This window comes from Grampus griseus (genome assembly GCF_964374135.1).
Source record: "Grampus griseus genome assembly, chromosome: 1".
In the NCBI taxonomy this organism is placed as follows: Eukaryota; Metazoa; Chordata; class Mammalia; order Artiodactyla; family Delphinidae; genus Grampus; species Grampus griseus.
This window is the reverse complement of record NC_139017.1, coordinates 176,138,709-176,151,045: the sequence shown is the minus strand read 5'-3', so window position 1 is coordinate 176,151,045 and position 12,337 is coordinate 176,138,709. Positions and strand designations below refer to the sequence as shown.

General features: G+C 46.2%; 1 protein-coding gene across 1 annotated transcript in view; it reads left to right on the top strand.

Moving 5' to 3' along the window:
* The first annotated feature begins 4,261 nt into the window (after positions 1–4,261).
* Positions 4,262–12,337, top strand: part of SLC25A33 (solute carrier family 25 member 33) — a 30,311-nt gene continuing 22,235 nt past the window's right edge. Inside the window, exon 1 of the mRNA XM_082648838.1 lies at positions 4,262–4,551. Within this exon, the coding sequence (XP_082504964.1) occupies positions 4,496–4,551 (56 nt within the window). The 5' untranslated portion in view covers positions 4,262–4,495. The remainder of the gene's footprint in view (positions 4,552–12,337) is intronic.

Here is a 12,337-nt window from a genome sequence, read left to right as displayed (position 1 = left end):
ACTGAGGCATGGGAAGACTGAGTAACTTGGCAGTTGGGTGACACAGTGCTATACTCTACTGCCTCTCAGAAGTCAGGACAAAGGGAGGAGTGGGAGGGAGGGAGGAGGGAAGAAAAAGGGCATTATCCACCCCGGCAGCGCCTGCCCAGCCGGACAGACTGTCCAGTCACGTCCCAGGCTTTATTCAAAATATATCAGAAGCACAAGTCTGGGCCTCCGAGAATTTACATTTTACCGAAGGTGCTTTCCTTCTAAGAAACGGTCAGGAAAACGTGGGGTCGGGAATAACGAGCTCACAAAACATTTGGAAAAACAGGTTCCAGCCTGTGGACAAGGAGAGGGAGACCCACTGGCAGAGGCTTATCCTTGCAGGAGCCAGAACAACACAGCCTTTCATTAATGAGAAGGCTTGGCCTGCAGAGCCTCATTAGGACTGTAACCAGAAACCCGGCTCAGGCTGAGTCTGGTAAAGAGAAAGGAAAGGAGGGAGAGAGGCTGCTGGCCTGTGTCCTTTGCCCCCAGTCACACCACCTGCCCCTGCTTCCCTCCAGCCCCCAGGCAGGCACGGGCCTTTCAGCATCTCCTGAGATGTGGGACCCCTCAGGAGAGACTTGTCCCTGACCCAGCCTTAGACTCTGTGAACCTGAAATGCTCCTTACGAATCTCTGCAAAGAAATGAAATCTCCGGCCCTGGGGGTGGGATGGGTAGTGGGATGTTTTCCCAATAGTGTCCCTTTTGCAGAAAAACAAGGATTAAAGAAGCAATTAAAGGTCTGACAGCCAGCTGTCAGAAGAAGAAAGCAAAAAGAAACTGGTAACAGGTCAGCAGGAAGGCTCAGGACCTTCAAAACCAAAACCTCAGGTTTGGTTACCAAAAACCCAAGTAAGTCTCTCATCCAGACCCCACCAAGTCTGGGAGCAGTCCACGTCTGAAACTAAGCAATGCCTAAGTGGATCTCCGGGTGTAACTATTTGTCTGTGCCCTTCCACCTTTCTGAACTTGATATGATGTACACATATGCAGTTATGTAGTCTGCCTTACTTTTTTCTTTTTAATGAATATTATTGAGATATAATTTACATACAATAAAATGCACCCATTTTAAGAGTAAGTTTTAATGAGTTTTGACAAGTGTGTATACCCTGACCAGAATACAGAACACTTTCATCACCCCAAGAAGTTCCTCTGGCCTCTTTGTAGTTAATCCCCTTCCCAGCCCCAGGCTCAGCCCGAGCCCCGGGCACCTACTGATATGTTCTCTGTCACTGTAGATTAGTTTTGCCTTTTCTTGAATTTCATATATAGAATCGTGTACTCCTTTATGTCCGGCTTCTTTGTTGTTATTGTTGGGGTTTTCTGATACTATTGTAAATAAAATATTTTTAAACTTCATATTCACACTGTTTGCAGCTAGCAAAAGAAGTATTTCTTTTTTTGTATATTGACCTTGTCTCCTTTGAGCTTGCTAAATTTACTAATTAGTTCTAGCAATTGTTATATAGATACCTTAGGATTTCCTAGTAAACTATTATATCACCTATGACTAAAGACAGTTATGATTCTTCCTTTCCAATCTTTATGCTTTTTATTTCTTTTTCTTGCCTCATTGCACCGACTACGACCTCTAGTACCATGTTGAATAAATGGCAAGAGCAGACATCTTTCCTTGTTGCCAATCTTAGGGGGGCAGGCATGCAGTCTTATGCCATTAATTATGATGTCAGCTGTAGGTTTATTGTGACACCCTTCAGCAGGTAGAGGGATTCCTTGCTCCAGTTTGCTAAGAGCTCTTTTCAGGAATGGGTATCCTGTTTTGTCAAATGCTTTCTCTGCACAGAGTCGATACTCAATAAAAATGTCTTGAATGAATGAATGAATCAGATAGCTTCCTTGACATGGGGATCAAACAATATATGCTTTTCAACATTTTGTCAGAAATGTCCAGACTTCCCTCTGAAAATGTCCCAGTCTTCTCTCCCACCAACACATACATCAGGGAATGAATGCTGGTCCAGCTCATTGCCACATGGCACAGCAACATGGCCTGGTAACCACAGCCACAGTCCCTCGGCTGAGCCGTGAGGGATAGGAGAAAAAAGCACTCCATTTCCCCAGGCAAGCAGGGGGCAGCTTCACAGAGAAGGTGACTTCTGAGCTGGTCTCAGAAAAGGTCCAGAGGAGTCTGGCCAATGGAGGAAGGGGACATCCTAAGCAACAGCATGTTCCAAGGCAGGGAGGCATGAAAGATTGTTGCATCAGCCACTAACTAGATGTGTGACCTTGAGCAAATCTATCCTGCTTATCCATAAAAAGGGAAGGAAAACAACAGGGCTGCCAAAGAGTGTGAGTATCCAATGAGATAAATACATGAAAGACCTTGCAAAAACTCTTAACATGAAGGCAGTATTACTATTAACAAGGGGATGGGGAAGCCTGTTTATGTGTCCAGCACAGCCTAGACTGACAGTCCTTAGGGAAAGAAGGAGGGGGCAGGGTGCTGCTGTGGTGTGAGAAGCCTGGGTCCCAGTCTCAGACACCTCTACGGGAGCACAGCCAAGATGGAGGGCTGTGCTCCAAGGATGGAATCTCCTTGGGTTTAGAATCCCATCCGGATGGGAACAGCTCCCTCCTGGTTAATAGGGTTGCATTACTCTCTCCTGTTTCTACTCATGCCTCATAAATCGTCTTCAGCTAAAACCAGCACTGACTTTCTGAGCAACTGAATCAAGGGATTTGGGAGATCCAGGAAGCATGAAGAAAAACCTTTCTTTTTTCCCTGCCTCGCTCATTTCCTTCCTTCCTTCTTTTTCCCCAAATATGGAGCACTAGTATGGCTTTCCCCCTTCCCAGGGGCAGTAATGGCTTTAATATACAGCATTCACTGTGTTTGTATTTTGGATGACTGCTCCTAAGAGCTGTTTTTAAAGAGTCCTCCCAGCAATCAAATACCTAGCTCCTGTGTTTGCACACAATTTCCCTTCTGCTCAAGCTCTTGTTGTGTTTACACACAGGACATCTAGCAGCTTGGTCTGGTCAAGGTACTGCTTTTAGCAGCTCTGGGAGACTGAAGACAAAGTGTTGGTATATTCTGTACCTGGCGCCTCTGGAGAGGGGTGAGAGTGGAGGCCGACAGACTCAAGGGTTGGCCTGTGAGAGCAGGTAGAAGAGTTTTGTTACAAGAGACATGAGGACTTGAAACCAGCAGCAGCAGTGGAAGGAGCACAGATAGGGGGATACTTTGGGAGAATTCCAGGAAACAGAAGTGCCAGGTGGACTGGGGGTGGGTGGGTAGGGGAGAGATAGAGGAGTCCAAAGTAACAGGAAAGTTTCTGGCGTTGGTGACTGTGCAGATGGTGGTGTCACCATCTTCCAGGACAGGAAATACAAGAAGCAGACAGGTTTGGGGGAGGGGAAGAATTAAGTCACGAGTTCTGTTCAGGACATTTATTCATTCGTTTCTTGGGCATTGCTAGTGGGAGATACCTTGTCAGGAAAAACCGTGAACAAAAGAAACAAAGTCCCTGCAATCCTGAAGCTTACACTCCAGGGGCGGAAGGACAGTTTACACAAATAAAACAACAAAGTAACTGCAGAAGCCTGTGTGAGGAAATTAAGCAGAGTCGTGTGGTTGAGTGTGCTGCAAGGGGGGCCAAGGAAGGCCTGTGTGTCCAGACTTGGAGTTAAGAAGTTGCCAGGTTGAGTTTGACGGTGACCCAAGGACATACAAGCAGAGAAGCAGCTCGGATAGAGAAGCTCAGAAATCTGGGCTGGAGATGATCAGAAAAGAGGCCAAAAACCGTATCGCAGCATATAATGCTATTTCTAGAAAAATCAAAGATACACAAAATGATACCACGGGTACACTGGGGGTTAAGGCTATTTGGATCTTGTTTTTCCCCTAAACTGGGCGATGAATACAGAGCTGTGAGATGTCATATGTAATTTATATACTTTTTTACACAGCGTATCATAAAGTAAACTTGACTAAAAAAAGGAAAAAAGGCCAGGCGCAGGGTCTCACAACGCTCAACGAAGACCCCGTTTCTGTAACTCCCTCACCAGGGACCAGGCAGCCTTGGCCGGTTCTCGCTTCACGCGCATTGGCTCAGGCAGTCTCCCCGCCCATGTCCGCCCGCAAGCCAATGGGCGTGCGGGATCCGGGTCCACACCCCCGCCGCGCACCGCCCCGGGCCCGCGCCGCCGAGTGACGTCACGGCCCGGCCCCCGCACGTGACAGTGGCGCGCCGGGCTCCCGCTGGCCGTTGGGCTCCCGCTGACTGCCGGGCTCGCGCCGCAGAGGCAGGTGAGGCGCCTGTGGCCACGCGGCAGAGGGCGCGGGCCGAGGGAACCAGTCGTGGGGGCGCGCGCGCATGGAGGCGGTGCTGGCGGCTGCCTGAGGACAACCGGGAGAGCGGAGAGGCCACCTCGTGCATCCGTCAAGCCGCCTCGAGCCCGCGGCACCCGGCGGCTGCGGGCCGCGGAGCCGGCGCGGCCATGGCGACGGGCAGTCAGCAGAAGGAGAACACGTTGCTACACCTCTTCGCCGGCGGGTGAGTGTCCCGGCCCGACTCCGCGCCCCCGCGCCGCGCCCTCGGTGCGCCGGGGCCGGTTACCGGCCCTCCCGGGGCTGAAGCTCCGCCTGCCGAAAGAGGAAGTCCCGGCGTGGGGGTGGTGGGGAGCCACGGGGGGAGCAGGGCCTGTCCCACCTCCTGGTCGCATCCCCAGAGGGTGATTTTACGCCGCGTGCGCCGCGCCCACGCCCACCCCCATCCCCATCCCCACGGCACCTCCAGCTTTTTCTCCTTTTAAACAGTTAGTGGCTGGTCTGACGAGTGTCACTCGGGGGCGGTCCTGCCAGGCCACGCTGCACTTAACGACCCTCTGCCTAGATTCTCCTCCTGGGCCTTTTCCCGAAGGCTCTGGGCGGTCTTGGGGATGCTTAGTTTGGCCCGGGAGTCCCTCAGGGTAGTGCAGGGGCGAGTTCAGATGGTCGAGAGCGCTGCCGGTATTGGGCATCAGCAGGGGCCTGGAAAGTGCTAGTGAACCGTGATGCAGCGGTCAACAACCTGTGGGAGAGCTGATGGGGGACCTCGGGACTAAGTGGAGTCGGGAAGGTGTGCTGAAATGCTTCTCACCTGCTGGTTGAAGCGTCCAACGTCAGAAACAACATTAAATCTAAGATGTGCCCTGTTTTGAAAGTATCATTAGCTTAATCGTCATGGCACTTTGAATTTTTTCAGTGGAGGCAACGTATTTTTAGGGAGGTGGGGTGGTAGGGGGTTAGGAAGGGAGCTGTTGTTTTTGTTTCTTTCAGAAAATAAAAGTAAAAATGTTTTGTATTAGTAATTTGTTTTCTTTTAATACAACCTTTGGGTCCTTTTGGAGTCTTCTAGATGTTTGGAGTCTTATTTGAGGACCTCACAGGCCTGGCACAGCCATTTTTAATTGTAGGACATTCTGCATAAAGTAGAATTTATCCTGGATTATTATTTTGATTTGTGTATTTTAGTTGCAGCTTAGTGTTTTAGTTACTACCCAGATATGTTCCTTATTACAAACAAGTAATGGTTGAGAATTTATTTGCAAAAATGACCATGATGAAAGTGTTCCTGAGCGCTCTGTGCTTTTTATCGTAGTGGATTACCCAGTTACGTTGTTTCTCCGGTCAGAAAATTGGTGGTTCTTCATACACAGGAACGATTTCTCCTTCAGCTCTTCCCTATCAATCCCCCTCCTTTTGCTTCATCTCCCCCTTGATATTTACTTTGAGAGTAACACAAGGTTTGGGGAGGGATTCCTAAATTAAGACAGTACATTAATTTGTCATTGTGGGGAATTTTAAACAAGTTGACCATGTTATTTAAGTCATTTCTCAAGCTAAGAAGGATAGCTAATCATTTTCTTTTTAATGATTTTATACTCAGTGATTTTGATTTGCAGTTTTTATGTGAGGTGGTCTTTAAAAAAATTCTTGTATTCCGAACTGGGAGAGTTACTTGCTCTGGAGCAGCCTCTGTGAGGCTTGCTTGGTAATTGATTCCCCTGTCGACATGAATCTCCCTGTGCGCCCTTCACAGTGCCCTCTGGGTGCTGATTCCCCTCCCGGAGCACCAGCCTCTTACCTTGTGATGGAGGAAAACTGCAGGAGCCAGCACAGCTCTGGACTGATTAAAACTTGGAGTTTATTAGAGGGGTGCCTGGGCCTATTGTATTTAATAGGTTTCCTTTCCTTCATTAGCAGTTTGGGATTCCTTGCAGATGTTCAAGAAAGAAAATAAATCTTCGAAAAGGATGCTTTCAGAGTAACTAATTGGATTTCGACTCATTCCCACTAGCCTAAAATATACTACTTCCATTTCTTTTAGGGAAGATCATTAAAGGAGCTAAGTATCAAATGGGTGTGTCATGCAGTGAAAATCAGTGGTGCAATGGTCCCCCCCTGTGTGGTAGAGGGCTGTGTTGCTTTGCTCCAAGTAACTAGTTTCCACTGTTAAGCTGGCCTCTTTCCAAAGAACTGAGTACTTTCTTTGAAAAGGAGTCAGAGCCCCTGCTTTTTAAGGGGGGCTCTGTGACATTTCTCCTGATTATTGAATAGCCATTGGAAACTAACATCAAACAAGTTTAATGCTATAACTAATTAATGATACTGAGTAAATTTTTTTATCAGGTATAACAGGCTTATGAATAGTTGAAAATTAATTTTAGATCCTGGAAAGTAAAAACTACACCCAAAATAACTCACTGTCTTTTAAATTTCTTAAAAAATTTTTAAGCAGTTTTGTGTGTTCTTTGCAAGGCAAAAATACTCCTAAGTTAACCTGTAATAGTTATCTTTTTAATATAGTGTTGCCTTTTAAGAAAGAAGAGAACTGGAGGAGAAACACCCACAAACCAACACCTAGAAATAAGCACTTAAGAATCAGGTCTGTGTGTGTGTATGTGCACCAAATGTAATTTCATAGTTAATTTTAAAATAGGCTCCCGGGCTTCCCTGGTGGCGCAGTGTTTGAGAGTCCGCCTGCCGATGCAGGGGACGCGGGTTCGTGCCCTGGTCCGGGAAGATCCTACATGCTGCGGAGCGGCTGGGCCCGTGAGCCATGGCCACTGAGCCTGCGCGTCCGGAGCCTGTGCTCCGCGACGGGAGAGGCCACAGCAGTGAGAGGCCCGCATACCGCAAAAAAAAATAAAATAAAATAGGCTCCCATTCTTTATACATTGCTTCCTCCTTAGAAACATGTTGGGTTTTGATGGCAGCATGGTAGTGAATTCTCTGAGTGTACTCCTAATCAATCGTTACTGTTCTGTGGTTGCAGTGAAGAAGGTAAACAGTTTCCAAGCCCAGTGACAGGAATTCAGGGAGGCTCTTATAGTGATTTATGACAGGGCTACCTAATTTATTCTGATTACATAATTTCTTTCTGATCTTTCATTGCTAATTTTTTGCCTTTATAAACTGGACATCCTTATGTGTACCCGTGTAGTTGTCTGATTACTTCCTTAGGATAAACCATTAGAAGTACAATTGCTGAGTCAAAACACATTTTTAAGGCTTTTGCTAGCTACCAGCATCTTCATAAGCCATCTCTTAGGGTGGTTTGCTTCTGTGTGAGGGAACCTCATTCATTTGATGTCGATTTTTAGTATTTTTAGGAATTCTGCTGTTTTCTGCTTTCTCTCCTCCTATCCCAAAATCTGGGTAGTATTGTTGTCAAAACAAAAAACCTAAACAAATTTTTTTGTAAACCTATCATTCCTTTTCTACTGTTTAAACCAGACCATTAAGAGAAACACTGAAATCCTCCGAAGTGGCCCTTCTGTGTCTAAGGCCTTATGTCTGTTGAGAAAAATCTCTTCTTAAACTTTCCCTATCAAATGACTTGGGAATTCTGGTTGTGCGTGTAGTGTTAGTGACGTCCTTCGCCTGCTGAACAAGCAACCCAACGTGGCAGGTGGCGATTCAGGAGAGTACTCAGCACCTGAAATAGCTGTGCTAAGCTGCCCTTAGATTAGAGGTTGATGGCCTCGATAATATTGCATTAAGTCTTATTTTTATGGCATGGTTTTGTCATTAAATGTACTTACATAGCCTTTAAAATGTATTTTAATGGGGATACGGTATGTCTTTAAGGTTTTTAAAATATGTAACCTAAGATAATGTTCATAATTCAGTATTTCCCCCATTACGGACAGCTGTCACCTGGTGTACTCCTATACTGTCCTTGTCCCTGCCGATTTAATCTGTATCAGCTAATGGTTAGTTTTGAAGTGTTAGACACATGTTAATATATCTGCTAAGGAACGATGTAGAGAAGATGCAAGATTTATTTGCAGTGATGAAAGAAGTTTTGATATAGTGTGCCCATTTATCTTATATAAGACTTATATAAATGTATTAAGGCTATAAATTAACTTTGATTTCATATATGTGACATTTTAAAAAAATTTATTGTGTTTGGATGAAAGATTCCTGCTAGAATTTAAGCTTCATGAGGGTAGCACCCGTGTCTGTTTTCTTCACTGGTCCATCCTAAGTACACTGCCCACCGCACATGTTAGAGATACTTGTTTAATGAGTAACTAATTGATGTGGCCTGTTAAATTGTCCCAAATAAAGAAAAACAGTACTTTATTTGTGAATTATGAACATGGTTCTGTAGTAAGATTTGCTGAAACTGAATTGGCATAAGGTAATATTATTTTGGATTTGTGTGTTTGTGAAAGATAATGATTCTCTTCAGATTCAGCAGGTACTGTAGAGGTTTTTTTAAATAAATTTTTTTATTTTATTTAGTTAGTTTTGACTGTGTTGGCTCTTCGTTGCTGCACAAGGGCTTTCTCTAGTTGCGGAGAGTGGGGGCTACGCTTCGTTGCAGTGTGCGGGCTTCTCATCGCGGTGACTTCTCTTGTTGCGGAGCACGGGCTCTAGGCACGCAGGCTCGGTGGTTATGGCATGCAAGCTCAGTAGTTGTGGCACAGGCTCAGTAGTTGTGGCTTGTGGGCTCAGTAGTTGTGGCTTGCAGGCTCTAGAGCACAGGCTCAGTAGTTGTGGCCCATGGGCTTAGTTGCTCCATGGCATGTGAGATCTTCCCGGACCAGGGCTCGAACCCATGTCCCGTGCATTGGCAGGCGGATTCTAAACCACTGCGCCACCAGGGAAGCCTACAGAGTCTTTTTATTCGGGTGCTGTTTCAGATTTTTTTTTCTAAATGAGGTAGAATATAGAAAATGGCATCTAAAGGGTAGTTACCTGCATCAAAAAATACGCGTTTTGCTTTTACTGAGTGAATACAGAATTTGCATAATCAAAATCTTCTGAGCCCTATGCTAGGTATTCAAATAAAACATTCCAGACAATTGTGTATAAAGAGGCACTCTTTTTTTTCAAGTAGTGACAATAGAGGTAGCAGATGAAACGGAGGAAATTACCAAAAGCTCCAAAGATTGGGATCACAGGGTGTCTGGCCGTATTATTAGTTAGTAGAATCCATATTGTAGTTAATGTATAAACTGTGAGTCTGGAAACCAGTTTACTATCAGTTGGGTAGCAATTATAATAAAGAGCATCTTGGTCTTGGCTTTAGTGTCTAAAATGAGTGAGTGTATAGAAAACAGCTTCTTGTTGAAAACATCTAGGTTTTAAAATCCTCCTTGGTGCTTGAAACTCAGAGTTAAAAGGTAAAAATTTGTGTACATAATTTAAAAATTTTGTCTCTGATCACATAAAGATTGTAGATTAATGTAGTGTACATACTGTAGTAGTAATAGTCCAGTTCTGCTCTGCTGTAAAGTGGAGGGGAGGAGTCTAATCCACAGGTGGAAGAAACAAGCAAGCTCTATGTGGGTAAAGGTAGACAGTTAAATACACCTTTATGTAATAAACACAAGACTTCAGTTCTGGGCAGGAAGAATGAGAGAAGGTAGAGAATGAGGGGAAGGGGAAGGAACAAGTCGTTAAAGATGAAAAAGGTGCAGAAAAATACAGGTAATGGGTTTTTTTTTTTAGAAAATTAGGCAAATAGGTTTCAGAGAACAACTACCTCTTGTGGCTGCTTTGAGACATGTGTAATTTAACTGCTGAACAAGCAGCAACATGGCAGGATGGTGATTCAGGAGAGTACTTAGCATATTTTAGTGGTCCAGGATATGGGTATCCAATCAGATTTAGTCAGTTTCCTGACTGTGTGATGCCAGGACCGCGTCACCATGAAACTCAATGTCGAATGTGACTTTTCCTGCCCTCTGAGCATTGGCTACCAGGACCCTCAGCTGAACCTACTCTACGACTTAGCAGGAGGTGGCAGAATTTGCCTGACTGCCATTGACCGCTGCACCCCAGGCTGTATATGCAGAGCAGAAAGCTTATGGTTGTCAGCATCGTGGCATTTGGAGTGTTGAGAGAGGCTTTTCCCGTCACTGTCCCCTTCCCTGTCACCAGCCCCTACTGGGCTATAGATTGAGGGAGGTTGTGAGGCTGAGAGGTGGGCACCTTGCTCTGTGTCCAGAGGCTTCCTGAAGGTGGGAGGCTGCTGCATTATCGGCCCATGCCAGCAGCGTGAGAAGGGGCAGTGTGGTGTGCTTGGGAAGGACGTAGGGCTGACTTCCTACCCAGTGCCAGTCTTGTTGCTTCATGGTGGGTGTGGAAGGACACTAGTGGTTTCCATTGGCTTGGTGTCAAGAAGCATGGGGACCAGAGGAAGGAAGGACACCTAGTGCTGCCTGCAAGGTTCCCAGGCCAAGTTAGGCCAAAAGGAGGTTGGGGGCTGGACTGCTGGTGGGCCGAATACAGGGGTTCTCAGTGTCGGGGCTCTTGGGGGGATTGAGCGCCACCCCAGGGAGGCCTGCACACCATTTACACTACTCATAACGTTCTCTGAGGCCACCAATGTACGTAACACATGGCCAGGTGGACCCACGGCTAGACCTGGACCATTTACGTAAGACTGCTTCTCTCCCAGTCCTCGTGCCCAGAGAGCCCTAAAAGGAAGGGAAGAAAAAGAAAGACGGAAGAGCAGACCAAGTCCCCTCAGTGTGTTCACGAGACTGAATTTGAACAGCTGCAAGGGTAGGAGAGGCAGGATTCGGTGGAGCACAGCTGAAAAGCAGTGCCAGGGAGGACTGGCCAACAGAGCGGAGGTCTACACCGTCTCTGAATGGAGATTCCTGAAAAGCTCCGTTAATGCCTTCTGCAGAGTCAGGGTGGATGGGGCTTCATCCCAGCTAGTTGACCAGGTGAGGGGCCGGGCTAATATTGAAGGTCTTTGCATTGAAGAATTGAGAATTGACAGGACGTTTTTTTCCTACAAAGAATATAATTTGTTGTACTCTGAAGTGCTTTGGACTCAACTTGACTAAATATCTCTAGAAAATTTGGAAAGCCAATCTAGAGAAGGCAGTGTTTTGATTCATATGATGTTATCTCCTCAGACTGATGAATGTCCAGTACATGTGGTTCGTGAAGAAAGAAAAAGCAGTTGAACTGAAAGATTAACGTTTAAAATTCTGCTGTGAAATGTCTTAAATTTCAGGAAGAATCTTCTTTGGACAATTTAGTTTAATGTCAGAACTTGTCTTCTAATTAAGAGTATTTTCGTGAATTTGTATCCAACACAGCTTAATGATTTAAAATATCCTTTGGGGGGACTTCCCTGGCAGTCCGGTGGTTTAGACTCCGCACTCCCACTGCAGGGGGCATGGGTTCGATCCCTGGTCAGGGAACTAAGATCCCGCATGCCAACCTGCATGCCCAGCTGTGCAGCCAAGAAAAAAAACAAAAGTCCTTTGGGTGTTTTTCATCTAAGATTTTTTTTCCTGGTAGATGAGGAAGGGCTTAGCTACTGAGTTTACCGCTGGCAGTGCTTTCCCAGTTCTTAGTTGTTCCCGCGATGCTGCGAGGCTGCCTCATCCCTCTTGTGGGAGAGGCACCTGGAGAGCCTCAGCTTGCCCTGAAGGAGGCCAGGACCTTTTCACCACCCCACCCCTGCCCTGGGCACGGTGTGTAATGTGTAGAACCGTGGCTGTGGAGTGAGTGTGGCCCACCATCCCCAGGAGGTGCCCGGCTCGCTATCGCTGGGCGTTCGCTTTGTTAGCAGGCACCGTCCGGCAGGCCATCCTCTGATCGGTGGCGTTGGTGTGGATGACAGTTGGCCGAGGTAAGGAGCACTGCTGACCTGGGGACAAACCAAAGGTGGTTGACCCGTGTTGTATTGGAACTTTTTGACTTTCTGATGAAAGAATTTACCCAAAGCTCTGTTTATTTTTTTATTTTTTTTCAGCGACATGAAGTCAGGTTATTGACTTCAGATATTTCTTTATCTTACTCTGGAGCTTGTAAGTTTT